The following is a 14812-nucleotide window of genomic DNA, read 5'->3' as shown; positions in this document are numbered from 1 at the left end:
GATGACTCCTACCAATACTGTCATGGACAGATGCATCTGCGACAGGTAGATTGGTGAGGACAAGGTCAAGTAGGATTTTCCCTCTTGTTGGTTTGCTCACCACCTGCCGCAGGTCCAGTCTGGCAGCTATGTCCTTCAGGACTCGGCCAGCTCGGTCAGTAGTGGTACTACCAAGCCACTCTTGGTGATGTATATTGAAGTCCCCCACCCAGAGTGCATTCTGTGCCCTTGCTACCCTCAGTGCTTCCTCCAAGTGGTGCTCAACATGGAGGAGGATTGATTCATCAGCTGAGGGAGGGCGGTAGGTGGTAATCAGCAGGAGGTTTCCTTGACAATGTTTGACCTGATGCCATGAGATTTCATGGAGTCCGGAGTCAATGTTGAGGACTCCCAGGGCCACTCCCTCCTGACTGTATATCACTGTACCGCCACCTCTGGTGGTTCCGTCCTGCTGGTGGGACAGGACATACCCAGGGATGGTGATGGTGATGGGATTGGTGCCGCAGAAGTACTGAGTTTGAATTAGGTCATCTCAAATGCCACCAGTCTTCTTGGAGCAAATAAATATAGCATTAGCATCCCAGTGGTGACATCATCACGTAGCTGTGCAGTCATTCTCTGTCGTGACATCATGAAGCCAGTACTTCGCGCAAGCACACTGGCCAGTGACAGCCAGTCTGTGCAAGCACAAAGTAGCAGAACCCACAACAAGTTGCTTTTATGTAATACTTTTAATGTAGAAAAACATCCCATGGCACGTTACTGAGGAGTAATTAGACAAAAATGGATGCTGAGCCAAAGAAGGAGATATTAGAATGGCTGTTTTGAAAGGAAAGAGGACAGTACTTGTGAAGAGGGAACCATTTACAGTGTCAGTTAGCATGGGGGCCAGGAAGGTAAGTTGGGTGGTCAGCAGTTTAATGGCAATGGAGTCAAGGGGGCAAGAGGATCTCATGGACAAGATGAGCTCAGAGGGCTTGAGAGGAGGTAGGAGAGAAGCTAGAGAAGGATGTGAGATCAGGGCTACTGCAGTGGGAGCCTGGGCGAAGGTTTAGCTTGTTCGGCAAGAGGAAGGGGGCAAGCAGCACAGGCAGTTGAATGGATAGTCTCAATCTTAGTGACAAAGAAGCCCATGAGCTCTTTGCACTTGTTGTTGGAGGCAAGGTACCTTGGAAGTGGTTTACAGGGAGATCAGCTCAGCATTAAGATGCAAGTGTGGGAGAGCAACGCGCATAGGTCGCGCTCCCAAGATCCGCCTGCAATATAACAAACAGCGTCAATGAAATACTCCCTCTCGACAATTCTGAATATGTATAATTTGTGAGAAATTTAATTAGTTGGTTAATATATGTGACTGAGGGGTTTGTTATTTCACCTAAAATAATGATTCATTTGCTCATTTAGAAAGAACAAACAGAAACAGAGTTTGTTAATGAGGTATATAGTAATGGAGTGTTAATTATTATGTTGGAGACACCTACCACAGCTATGTCTTTGATCTTCATCACTCATGTCTCCACAGTCATTGTCACCATCACAGATCCAGGTTGAGGGGATACATCTGCCATCATCACACTTGAACTGTTGACTTGAACAAGTGCGCTCTGTTGGAACTATAAAGATAACATAGCAGACAATACAGTAAACTATAACAATATAAAATCTATGGAGTCACAATAAATTAGACATTAAAATGTATTTGAACATTTCCTAAGTCAGTTCAAGTTACATGAAAATATCACTATGGGGTGGTGTGGGGAAAATTATTCCCCACAGAAAAGTTGTTGAATGCCTCTCCTTATTAACAGGAGCTATTTCCATGTGTTCCAGTCCAAAAGGCACAGGTCACATACACATATCCCTACTGTTCTTCGTGGATGTTTCTTGCAAAAGTTAGTAAGAGAAAATAAGTACAAGGTACGAAGTCAAGTAATATCAGCTAGTTAACAATATTTAATACTTACTACAAGTAGTTGGTTCATCAGACCCATCAGCACAATCCATTCCGCTATCACAATACCAGTGTGCTGGGATACAGCGTCCAGATGAGCAGCGAAACTCATTGTCTGCACAAGTTCCAGTGGCTAAAAGTCAACCAAAACAGAACCTTAATAGGTGACTGTCGCGTGCAATTAGGGAGAGAATCTTACTTAACACGATCCTTATTTTATCAGTCAGGAGATGATAAGAAATGAAGGTTTGCAAAGACATTCCCAGAGTCGCCATGCTGCTGGCTACTGGGGAAACAAGATGGGGAGAATCCAATGGGTGTATTGTTAATTGGTAATGTGATAGAGGAAGTCAGGTCACTTCGTCTGATGAAACCTATTTAGCTGACAGTTGGAAGTGGTGTGGTGTCAGCTTTGTAAAAGTACCTGTTGGGGAACAGGAATGAGAAAGGGACGGTGTTTTTCAGCTAGCTCTTCCTTCGCTGAGAGCGGTCATTTGTAATACTAGCAGAATATCAGGCGGCATACCCAAGAATGCATATCTACAAAATCACAGAATTTTACCTCACAGTAGGAAGCCATTAGGCCTATTTGTACCTGTGACTGCTCTCTGAAAAGAATTATCTGCTAGTCCCATTTCCCTGCCTTTCCCCCATACACATTTAATATTTTTCCCAAATATTTTCCAATTGCCTTCTAAAAGCTATAATGAATTCCACTTCTGCTGCAGTTTCTGTTCGGGCATTCCATGTCCTAAACTCGTCTGCGTAAAAATATTTTTCCAGACTTTCCCTTCATTCTTTTGGCAATCTAAAATTTATACCCTCGAGTTACTGACTCATTGACCACTGGAAATAGATTTTCCTGTTTACCTTATCAAAACCATTCATAATTTTGAACACCTCTGAAATTTCCTAATCTGTTAGATGTACGCCACATTATGTAAGTCATGAATTGTCAATGTAGTGCCCTATATGTTTTGCATGGTGTAGAGGGCAAAAACCAAGCACTGCCATATGTGCAAAGACTTGTGCAATTACCCTATGTTGTATGATGTATGATGCCTTGTGTGTCATAGCAAATTAACTCTGCTTCATACAACTATTCTGCAATCCCTTGAAACCTGGGCAAAGATTAGATTGAATGTAAACAGAAAGTATTTGCATAATATTTATACTAACATCTGAGGTTTTAAGCAATGTACACTTTTATTTTATTGAAGGCTGCACTATGTCCTGTAGTATCTTCTTTATCCTGTTACAATCTGTGTATTCCAATATTTCATAGTTGACGATGAAATTAAATTGATAATGCTAATTAGACACAAGACCCAGCACTTCAGTCTCATATGAAAAATAGTAGCTTTTTACACCTTAAATGATTCAAAAATTTGCATTTATTTAAACCACTACTAATTATGCACTATTAGCATGGTACTAATTAGTTGTAATATTCAATTCATAATTTAAATTTTTTACATGACGAATATAGTTTTTATACAAGTTACTCAAAATGTCAATTCATCAAAAGGTCACACTGCAGGGTATGAGCCAACATTCCGAGCAGAGAGTGCACAGTGTATAACTACAGTATCTGAAGATAATAGAGTACATACCACAGTGGGTGGAGCTCTCATCACTCATATCACCACAATCATTATCTCCGTCACAGAGGTAAGTGCGAGGAATACATATGTTGGTTATTTGACATTTTGCATAGCCAGGCTGGCAGGTCCGATCAGCTATAGGAGAAAAAGTAATTTAGTGAAATATTTTTTTAAACCATTGTACGCTGAATAACACAAAGGCTGGAGTGTGGTGCAAGATGGTTCACATAATATTATGAACCTTGAGCAGTGTTAACACCATCTGGCAAACTGTGCCAAAAATGAATATTTTTGTCTTTGGTTTAATCTATAAATTTAACAGAAATAGCAAATAATCTTTTCAAAATGAAAGCTGTGACTTCTCAAAGCTTCACACCCTCAAAGCGGATGTTTTCGTGACTGGAAGGCTGTTTCCAGTAGGGTTCCGCAGGGCTCAGTACTAGGTCCCTTGTTTTTTGTGGTATATCTCAACGATTTAGACTTAAATGTAGGGGGCATGATTAAGAAGTTTGCGGATGATACAAAAATTGGCCGTTTGGTTGATAGTGAGGAGGAAAGCTGCAGGAAGATATGAATGGACTGGTCGGGTGGGCAGAAAAGTGGCAAATGGAATTCAATCCAGAGAAGTGTGAGGTAATGCATTTGGGGAGGGCAAACAAGGCAAGGGAATACACATTAAATGGGAGGATACTCAAAGGTGTAGAGTAACAGAGGGATCTTGGAATGCATGTCCACACATCCCTGATGGTAGCAAGACAGGTAGGTAAGGTGATTAAGAAGGCATACAAGATACTTTCCTTTATTAGCTGAGGCATGGAATATGAGCAGGGAGGTTGTACTAGAACTGTATAAAACATTAGTTAGGCCACAGATAGAGTACTGCATACAGTTGTGGTCACCACATTACAGGAAAGATGTAATTGCACTAGAGAGGGTACAGAGGAGATTTACAAGGATGTTACCAGGACTGGAGAATTTTAGCTATGAGGAAAGATTGGATAGGCTGGGGTTGTTTTCTTTCGAACAGATGATGTAATTGAGATGTATAAAATTATGAGGGGCCTAGATAGAGTGGATTGGAAGGACCTATTTCCCTTAGCAGAGAGGTCAATAACCAGGGGCATAGATTTAAAGTAATTGGTAGAAGGATTGGAGGGGAGCTGAGGAGAACTTTTTTCACCCAGAGGGTAGTGGGGGTCTGGAACTCACTGCCTGAAAGAGTGGCAGAGGCAGAAACCCTCATCATATTTAGAAAGTACTTGGATATGCACTTGAAATGCTGTAGCCTACAAGAGTAACAGAGGGATGTGTTACCAAGAGCTGGAAAGTGGGATTAGGCTGGATAGCTCTTTTTCAGCCAGCACAGACATGATGGGCCAAATGGCCTCCTTCTGTGATGTAAATGTCTATAATTCTATGATTCAACATGGCAGCTAAGGCTAAATTTTGTGAGATTCCATTCCCGGCATGGATTGGAAAACAGGGTGTAATGTAAACGTTTTTTATATAAACACTGTTATATTCTGCGAGGTGTCAATTACCCGAATATAGTCTCCAAATGTTCCATTATACCAGGTCAGAAATCAAAGTAAACGGTTGGTGTTAAAGTACTAAGCAGATAGAAAATTAATTGTATTTACTGGAAATTTGGGAGTCCTGCACTGAGAGCAGAGCTTCATAATATTTACCCACAAGTGTTATCTTGGCTACAGGATCAAGGCTGCTTGTTTTTAGTTAGAATATCAATTAAATTAAAGGTACTTTGTATCAGGAATGAATTGAATGTGTCGAACAATGTGTGTTGAACTGCTGAAACCCAGACAGTTGTACATTTACTTTCGATGACTTTGGCCTGTAATTTCAACGGAGATAGAATACAGACAGTTGAGTTTTGGATGAGCTGAAGTTTACGGAAGATGCAGAATGGGATGCTAGCTAGGAGAGCACTGAAATAATGCAGCCTGAAGGGGACAAAGGCACGGATGAGCGCTTAAGCGGAAGATGTAGGTAATAAAGAGGTACAGCTGAGTGTTATCAGCACACAAATGGACATTGACCCCATGTCAAGGGGCAGCATGTGGATGAGGAGGAAGAGGGGCTAAGGATAGATCCTTGGAGGTCTCCAGAGGTAATGGTGCAGGGGTGGGAAGAGAAGCCATTGCTGTAGATGCTCTGGCTACAATTGGATAGGTAAGATTGGAACTGAGCGATGGCTGTCCCACCGAGCTGGACAACGGAAGAGAGGAGTTGGAGGAGGATAGTGTGGTCGACCATGTCGAAAGCTGCAGCAAGGTCAAGGAGGAATAATTCGCCACAGTCATAGTCACAGACAATGTCATTTGTGTCTTTGTTTAGGGCCATTTTGGTGCTGTGATGAGTGGAAACCTGATTGGAGAGATTCAAACAGGAAGTTGAGGGAAAGATGGGCATGGACTTGGGAGATGACAACATATTCAAGGATTATGTAGAGCAAAGAGATTGGAGATAGGGTGGTATTTTGCAAGGACAGAAGGGTTGACTTTTTTTAAAAAGAGGGATGATGATGGCAGTTTTGAAAGAGAGTGAGACAATAGTTGAGGAGAGGGATCCATTCGCAATGCATGGGGGCAGGAGGTGAAGTTGAGTTGTAAGTAGTTTAGTGGGAATGGGGTAAAGGTGGGTCTCATGTACAAGGTGAGCTCGAAGAAGGCATGGAGGGAGGTGGGAGAGAAGCTAGAGAGAGATGCGGGTTCAAGGCTAGGGCAGGGACGTGTGAGGGATGCGGAAGTGGCATCTTGGAGAGTGGACCTCCAACACCTCAGTATGCCATGAGAGTGGAGGCAAACTGGCCTCCACAACAGTAGATATAGGTTCCATGTGTGGGAACCCCAAGTATGGCTGATAGTGCTGGAGAAATATGGCAGCTCAAGTCAGGAAACAGTAGGGACAAAGGTGTGGCACCTCAGGTCTGGAGGTGAGTTTAGAAGGCCGGGAAGGACAAATGATCCGCAGGGATGCAGCAAGGCAGTGGTATTAAGTGTGACTTTTTTTGACATGGAGTGGCATGAAAAGATTGGGAGGACAAAGAGGTAGTTTAGCTATAGAAGAAAATAAAATGATGGGTTAAATAAAAAAATCAATTTTTTCCTGAAAGAATGGGAATCAGATAAAAAGAAAATGATAAGTGTTCTCCAAGCATTATACGTAAGAAGAAACTTGGCCATTCTGTCTGTATCTCATTCTCATAGCTTATTCTTTCTGAAGTTAACGGAGTTTTTCTAATTTAAACAAAGGCTGCAAAAGGTGTGTAGCCTGTACAGTTTGTCATGTTTTTTTCCTCTCTCACATACAATATACACACCCCTTCTCTGTTTAAAGAAATATATTCATTATAATCTTAACCTGAATAAAGCTTTTGAAGTTTGTCTTCTAGCTTTTCTTCAAATGAAGTTGAAAAACAATCAAATATATTTTATTAGAGGCATTGTATTATTTGGTTAGTTAAATGTTACTAATATATCCTGGCAAATTGTGCACACTACACATACTACTCATATTGTAGGATCTGCCTTCAGCTAACAGCTATTGCTCTGGGGAATATCATAAAGCTCAAGCCTAGGTTTTTGAGAGCGGCTGCGGCCTTTAAGCAAAAACTTTAATGAATTCAATTAAAGGATACAAAATATAATTCAATAGATAAATTTAATCACATTATTCTGAAACATGGATTTTTGGAATTTTTAAGATTTTGTTTAAAACGTGGGTCCCTTAAAGACAGAGGCAGGAGAAATTATAATGGGGAATAAGGAAATGGCAGAGACATTAAACAAATATTTTGTATCTGTCTTCACAGTAGAAGACACAAAAAATATACCAGAAATAATGGGGAACCAAAGGAGGAACTTAAAGTAATTAAGATTAGTAAAGAAAAAGTACTGGAGAAATTAATGGAACTAAAAGCCGACAAATCCCCTGGATCTGATGACCATCCTATGGTTTTAAAAGAGGTGGCTGCAGAGATAGTGGATGTATTGGTTTTGATCTTCCAGAATTCCCTAGATTCTAGAACGGTCCCCATGGAATGGAAGGTATCAAATGCAATCCCGCTATTCAAGAAAGGAGGGAGAGAGAAAACAGGGAACTATAGGCCAGTTAGCCTGACATCAATAGAGGGGAAAATGCTAGACTCTGTTATTAAGGACATAGAAACAGGGCACTTAGAACATTATAATATGATTAGGCAGAGTTAACACGGTTTTATGAAAGGGAAATCGTGTTTGACAAATCTATTGTAACCAACAGGGTAGATAAGAGGGAACTAGTTGATGTAGTATATTTGGATTTTCAAAAGGCATTTGATAAGGTGCACACAAGAGGTTGTTACACAAGATTAGGGCTTATGGGATTGGGGTTGATATATTAGCATGGATTGAGGATTGCTTAACGGACAGAAAACAGAGAGTAGAAATAAACGGGTCATTTTCAGGTTGGCAGGTTGTAACTAGTGGGGTGCCACAAGGATCAGTGCTTGGGCCTCAGCTATTTACAATATATATCAATGACTTAGATGAGGGGACCGAATGTAACCGAACCAAGTTTTCTGGCGATACAAAGCTAGGTGGGACAGTAAGCTGTGGGGAGGACGCAAAGAGGCTGAACAGGGATAAAGACAGGTTAAGTGAGTGGGCAAGAAGGTGGCAGATGGAGTATAATGTGGGGAAATGTGAAATTATCCACTTTGGTAGGAAGAATAGAAAAGCAGAATTTTTTTTTAAAAAGGTAAGAGGCTAAGAAAAGTTGGTATTCAAAGGGATTTGGGTGTCCTTGTACATGAATCACAGAAAGTTAACATGCAGGTACAGCAAGCAATTAGGAAGGCAAATGGTATGTTAGACACCAACCCCCTTGCAATAAAGGCTAAGAATAAGGAGGTCTTGCTGCAATTATATAGGGCTTTGGTGAGAGCACACCTGGAGTACTGTGCACAGTTTTGGTCTCCTTACCTAAGGAAGGATATACTTGCCTTAGAGGGGGTGCAATGAAGGTTCACTAGATTGATTCCTGGGATGAGAGGGTTGTCCTACGTGGAAAGATTGAGTAAAATGGGCCTATATTCTCTGGAGTTTAGAAGAATGAGAGGTGATCTCATTGAAACGTATAAAATTCTTCGAGGGCTTGACAGGGTAGATGCTGAGAGGCTGTTTCCCCTGGCTGGAGAGTCTAGAACTAGGGCCCATAGTCTCAAGATAAGAGGTGGGCCATTTAGGACTGAGATGAGGAAACATTTCTCCACTCAGAGGGTTGCAAATCTTTGGAATTCTCTACCCCAGAGGACTGTGGATGCTCAGTTGTTGAGTATATTCAAGGTTGAGATCGATAGATTTTTGGACACTAAGTGAGTCAAGGGATATGGGGATAGAGCAGCAAAGTGGAGTTGAGGTAGACCAGCCATGATTTTATTGAATGGCGGAGCAGGCTCGAGGGGTGGTATGGCCTACTCCCGCTCCTATTTCTTATGTTCTATGTTCTTATATCTTACTTACTGCAATGATATCCATACCAATGCCACTAAACACTTCCTAAAGAAAATGATCAAATATTTCTGCAATCTCCTAAAATAGGACAATACAAAACTGGTGTGGTATAAGGCTCAGCATTTATTAGTCCACTTCTCTTAATTCAAAGTGGCTTAATTCAAATACCTGATAATTCAAATTTGTTTAGGATTAAATTCCCATTTTGCTGTGTTATTTATGTTGTTTATACAATCTACTCGATAATTCAATTTTTTTTGGCATAAAACTGATTTTGAATTGTCAGAAGTATATTATAATTATTGATAAAGGAAAGGCCAATGCTGATGATATTTCACTTTGATTACTTTCTACAACATCTGTGAACATTACGCTCTTTTTAAAGAACAAATCTCCTCAGTATCCTTACTTCTAGGACACAGCATCCTTTTGAGAGATTCCAGTGAGTGAGTTATGAACTCTTGAATGCATCAGTGACTATTTGAGGAACCTGCTTCTTTCCAGAAAAGCTGAATGACTATATTGTACTTACGGCAGTTCCTCTCATCTGAAGTTCCATTATCATGGCAGTCGTTCACCCCATTGCAGATGTAGCTATTGGCGATACATCTTCCATTATTACAGGAGAATTCAGAATTGGGATCACAAGTACGGAACAAGCAGCCGGCCTCGTCACTGTTGTCTCCACAGTCATTGTAGTGGTCACAGCGATAACTATATGGCGTACACCGGCCATTCCCACAAGTGAAAGCAGTTGGTGGACAGGTATGGAAAACTGGGACAAGAGTAGAGATATCAAAAGTAAATCATATGATACAAAAACATTTTTTTAAATTATGCTGTGACTTCTCCCTCTTACACAATAAAAAAAGAATTATCTTGAGTTACCTTCCACATATACAAACGCTGCCAAATAGGCTGCATGTAAAATAAAATCAGAAAGGTTTATTTTTTTGGTTTTGTAGTTTTTTTTTACATTTGATACATAATTTCTCAGGTTACCAGTTACTAGCTAGGAATCTGAATGGCTATAAATCACAATTGAAATTTTTAATTGTTTTCCCTCTCCTCGCCCTATTCTGGACATGCTTTTGCATAACAGTCACAGTATTCACAAGATCTGTGTTTTTGATAGTTATTTGAGGGAGAAACATTGGCCAAAGCACTCCGAGAAGTCCCTGCTCTTTTTCGCAAAGTGTTACGGAATCGGTTACATCCACCTGCGCAGACTGGCGGAGCCTTGGTTTAAAATTGCTCACTTAAAAGACAGCATTTTCAACAATGCAGCACTCCCTCAGTACTGGACTGAAGTGTCAGCCTAGATTGTGTGCTCAAATCCTGGAGGGGGGCATAAACCAGCAACCAGAGGTCAGAGTGCTACTAACCGAACCAAGCTGACACTTGTGGGTGCTTACCTCATGACATCATTCTAGAGTCTACCTACAATAGAACTTTATATGGATTTTTTTTAAATTACAGAAAAATAAATCTCTACAGCATTATTCATAATTAATGGACAAATGTAAATAAATTAACATTTATTTATTAGAAAACCACAGAACAGATACCTCTTTGTGCATTTTTTTCCATGTGAACTGCATGAAAGACAGAATAAAAATATTTATTTCAGTGTTTTTCTTCCTTTGTTATACTGTTTGCAGCTCTTGATTTATGCCGATCTCTTGGCTTACCACGTCAGGTGGAAGGTCAGATAGTCTCTGCAGGACTGCTATCGAAAGGTGCTTTTATATTTGACGCAGTATTCCAGATATCAGGAAAGCAATGTGTGTGTGTTGCTTAAACTGTCTCCTTTATTCTGACAGTAGTATCGTAGCTTCAGGACACAATTTAATTCCTAAGTGCACTGAAGCCAATCAGTGAGAGACTCCCTTCAGGAGGGAGTCTTACACTGCTTTAGTTTGCAGCAGCTGCAGTGCAACTTCAACATAATGCTTTTTTTAAATAAGCGACCAGTTGATCTGTGGGATTACGTGGGAATTTTTAAAACTTTGCGTAGGATCTGCAACCTTAGTAGGTTACATGAATTAAAATTGATCAGTGGAAGAAAAACATTTCACACAATACTATTTTCTGCCACTATATATGGTCTAAGCAGCTTTTAAAATACTGGACTTTTGGGCATGACAATTATGGCAGAACTCCAACGAGTTGTACTAGAGTGGTAACATCCAGATTTGCACTCAGAGTTCCCCACATAGTCAGTTTCAAATCTTAACCCTGCAGCAGTTGGGAAAGGGGGAAGGGGGGAATTAGAGAGGTGATAACGGTAGCCTCTAGCTAAAATAATATTACCAGCACCCTTTAGGAACTAAAATCATGTTATTCAAATGTCCATTTGTGACTTCAACAGAGAAGGTATTTTACATGCGTTCCATTTCTATTTTATCTCAATGGGGATTGAAATGTGATCCCTTCTATTGTCTCCAGTTTCCTCAGGCTTGTTACACATCATGATATTTATACTATGACAGATTTTGCAGATAGTAATATGGAACTTACCACATACTCTCTCTGTTTCGTCACTCTGATCTCCACAATCGTTGTCAGTATCACATTTCCACCTCTCTGGGACACAGCGGCCGTTCAAACAGGTAAAGTAGCCGGTGCCGCATGTGGCAGTATCGGATGAAACACAATCTTTATTGTTATTAACCAGGCGCCAGTTTCCCTGAGCAGGGCACTGGCATTCTGCACCATGGGGCCCTATAATACAATTACAATACAAAAGTAATTCGCAGCACAGTACTTGTACTCACAGTTGGCAAAGAAGCAACAAACAAATCTACTATTTTCAAAGGACCTTGCATGCCACAAAGAAATGATGTCACAAATATGACTGGGCAAAGACCATAATGCTAAAGAACTCAAACTATCAAAACAGTTTAAATGGTTACTATACCTCCCTCTCTCTTACCTGTAATATTATAATTGCATGATACACAAAAGACAGCTGGACTATATATCCAGATGCATGTTCAAAAGAGAAATGGCAAGTTGACAGTGTAGGATGTTAGTGCATGCACAGAGAAAGACAAAGCTATGTGGGCTTCCCTTGAAATTTCCCAAGAACTGGCTCCTAATTACAGTTTATATGAGTCTTGCTCTGCCACACTTATGGCTCATAAACCAACAAAAAGGACAATCTCAGTCTACATACCTCTTTATTTTTGTTTCAATATGTTGGATTAATTTGTAATCCATGAATCACTTCTCTCCAGAAACACATTAATTGCCTGTTGAACCCACTTACATTGTCCACCTCAGAAGGTGAGGAGATCTGAATACAAACTGAGTGCAAAACTGGAACAAATGTACATGGCAAAAAATATTTTTATAATAGAAAAAAAAAGTCAACAGAGAATCAATAAAAATAAGGGCCATTGGGTCTAGGAAATATTAGGTATCATTTTATTTGTGATCTAGATGTGCTTTTCTTAATGTGGAGATGCCGGTGATGGACTGGGGTTGACAATTGTAAACAATTTTACAACACCAAGTTATAGTCCAGCAATTTTATTTTAAATTCACAAGCTTTCGGAGGCTTCCTCCTTCGTCAGGTAAATGACGAAGGAGGAAGCCTCCGAAAGCTTGTGAATTTAAAATAAAATTGCTGGACTATAACTTGGTGTTGTAAAATTGTTTACAATTGCTTTTCTTAAGAACAGTTGCCTGAAGCAAACTGGTAAAAAAAACAAATAGTCTGCCCGTCTTGTGATCTAATCGAAGTCTTTAAAATGATAAAGATATTTGAAGGGGTAGATACAAACTATTTCCTCTAGTGGCAAAATCCAGAACAAGGGGGCATAATCTTAAAATTAGAGCTAGGCCATTTAGGAGTCAAATCAGGAAGCACTTTTTCACATAGAGGGTAGTGGAAATCTGGAACTTTCTCCCCCAAAAGACTGCGGATGCCGCACAATTGAAACTTTCAAGACTGAGATTAGTAAATTTTTGTTAGGTAAGGGAATCAAAGGACATGGAGCAAAGGCAGGTAAATGGAGTTGAGTTATGGATCAGCCATGATCTAAGTGATTTGGTGATACAGGCTCGAGGGACTGAATGGCCTACTCCTGTTCCTATCTCCTGGCCTACTCCTGTTCCTACCTCCTATCTTCCTATTTGCATAAGTTGTGTTCTCAAGAGAAGGTTTGAAGATAGAATCGAAAGAGATTAATCTTACATCACTTGATAGCCTATTATTCAAATGCTTTAGGTAGGAATAGTCAATACCTGTAGTACAGATGTGACTGCAGCCTCCATTAAATCGATCGCACGGATTACTGCATTGCTGCTGCTTCCTGTCAGACATGACGTGGATATCCATTGGACGATGTGGAAGGTTTTGTATCATCACAGTCTGGTCAGACCCATCATGCTTATTGACCCGGTAGATGCTTTCAGTATTCCAGTCTGTCCAGTAGAGATACTCATCATAGAGGGTCACTGCAAATGGGTAAATTGCAGTGCTAACAATCACCTCACGGTCTGTACCTGTAAGACTACTGCGTTCAATTTTCCGTCTGAAATAGAATATCATTGAATGTTGCAGAAAATATTAATTATTAAAAACTAACATTTTCAAATAATTCTCATACCAGTGATATACGTGGGCAACTTACAAGCAGTAAACCCACAGAAATCATTAGAGGTAAATTTGATAAATATGTAAACTCTGAAGTGCAGAAACATAAAGCACAGTTAAGATCATAAATAATTACACAATGGAAAGGTGATTTCTTTTCAGGTTTGTCCGTGACTGTATTTGTTGTAACTCACAAAGTAATACTGCAAAATTACCCAGCCAATCATAGTCAGCGCATCTCAAACAATGGCATATTTTCTTGCACCCACACTGACCTCAGAAGTCCCCAAAGATTTATCCATAGCCCCTCCTCTTTCTTGTCTACATGCTACCCCTTGGCAACATCATTCGCAGACATGGGATCAGCTTGTATATGTATGCCGATAGCACCCACCTCTACATTACCTGCCTTGACCCCTTCACTGTCTTTGTAATGTCAGGCTACTTGTCTGACATCCATGGATCGATTTTAACTCCCAGCAAGTTTCGGGCGGGTGTGCGAAGGGGTGAGTGTAAAATGTACTCACTGACCCAGATTTCAAGCCCTAGGTATTTCAACTCTTGGGCCGGCTGGTCAGCTGCTCACCTGAAAGTTGCAGCTGGCCGGAAGACGGGAGGGGAAGTCCGTCAGCTGTCACCAAAGGAAGATTCGCCCGCAAGAAGGTAAGTCACAGGGTAGATGTTTCGAGAGGGTATCACAGGGGGGAAATTGGGGTGGGGGGGAATCCGGGAAGGGGAGTCTCCCAGTAACTATTTTTCCTCTCCTTCAAATAAGGGTGGCACAAATCATTACCTTTAAATGAAAGTATCATAAGACTTCCCAGGGATGTGGGCATGCAGCTCCATGGTTGTGTGTTGGTGGTCATATACTGGCTGGACATTAGAAAACAAAATCCTTTTTGGTTTATATAGGGCACAGCACATTATGCACAGTGGTACGAAGGACAACATGGAAGCAATTAATGTCCTCCTGGTTTGGTGCTCCAAATAACTTTTTCTCACTCTAGGAACGTATGTTCTTAAATTGGCAATCTCACTTAGTGATCAGAAAGATGGGTGTTGTGGCAAATAGAAATTGAAATTTTACACTGTTGCAGTGAATGGTGCTCTACTATGGTTGCAGTAAAAACATAACGTTGGA

At 40.6% G+C, this 14812-nt stretch overlaps 1 protein-coding gene across 2 annotated transcripts in view; it reads right to left on the bottom strand.

Moving 5' to 3' along the window:
* The window catches only part of lrp2a (low density lipoprotein receptor-related protein 2a), a 268484-nt gene that overhangs the window by 87571 nt on the left and 166101 nt on the right, over positions 1 to 14812 (bottom strand). For both annotated transcript variants that reach the window (XM_067987326.1, XM_067987327.1), the window contains exons 42-47: positions 13320 to 13609; positions 11589 to 11792; positions 9601 to 9843; positions 3565 to 3690; positions 1965 to 2084; positions 1482 to 1613 (exon numbers count right to left, since the gene is read on the bottom strand). In XM_067987326.1, coding sequence (XP_067843427.1) covers positions 1482 to 1613; positions 1965 to 2084; positions 3565 to 3690; positions 9601 to 9843; positions 11589 to 11792; positions 13320 to 13609 — 1115 coding nt within the window. The remainder of the gene's footprint in view (positions 1 to 1481; positions 1614 to 1964; positions 2085 to 3564; positions 3691 to 9600; positions 9844 to 11588; positions 11793 to 13319; positions 13610 to 14812) is intronic.

This window comes from Heptranchias perlo, chromosome 7, assembly GCF_035084215.1.
Source record: "Heptranchias perlo isolate sHepPer1 chromosome 7, sHepPer1.hap1, whole genome shotgun sequence".
In the NCBI taxonomy this organism is placed as follows: domain Eukaryota; kingdom Metazoa; phylum Chordata; class Chondrichthyes; order Hexanchiformes; family Hexanchidae; genus Heptranchias; species Heptranchias perlo.
This window is presented reverse-complemented; position numbering and strand designations above follow the sequence as displayed.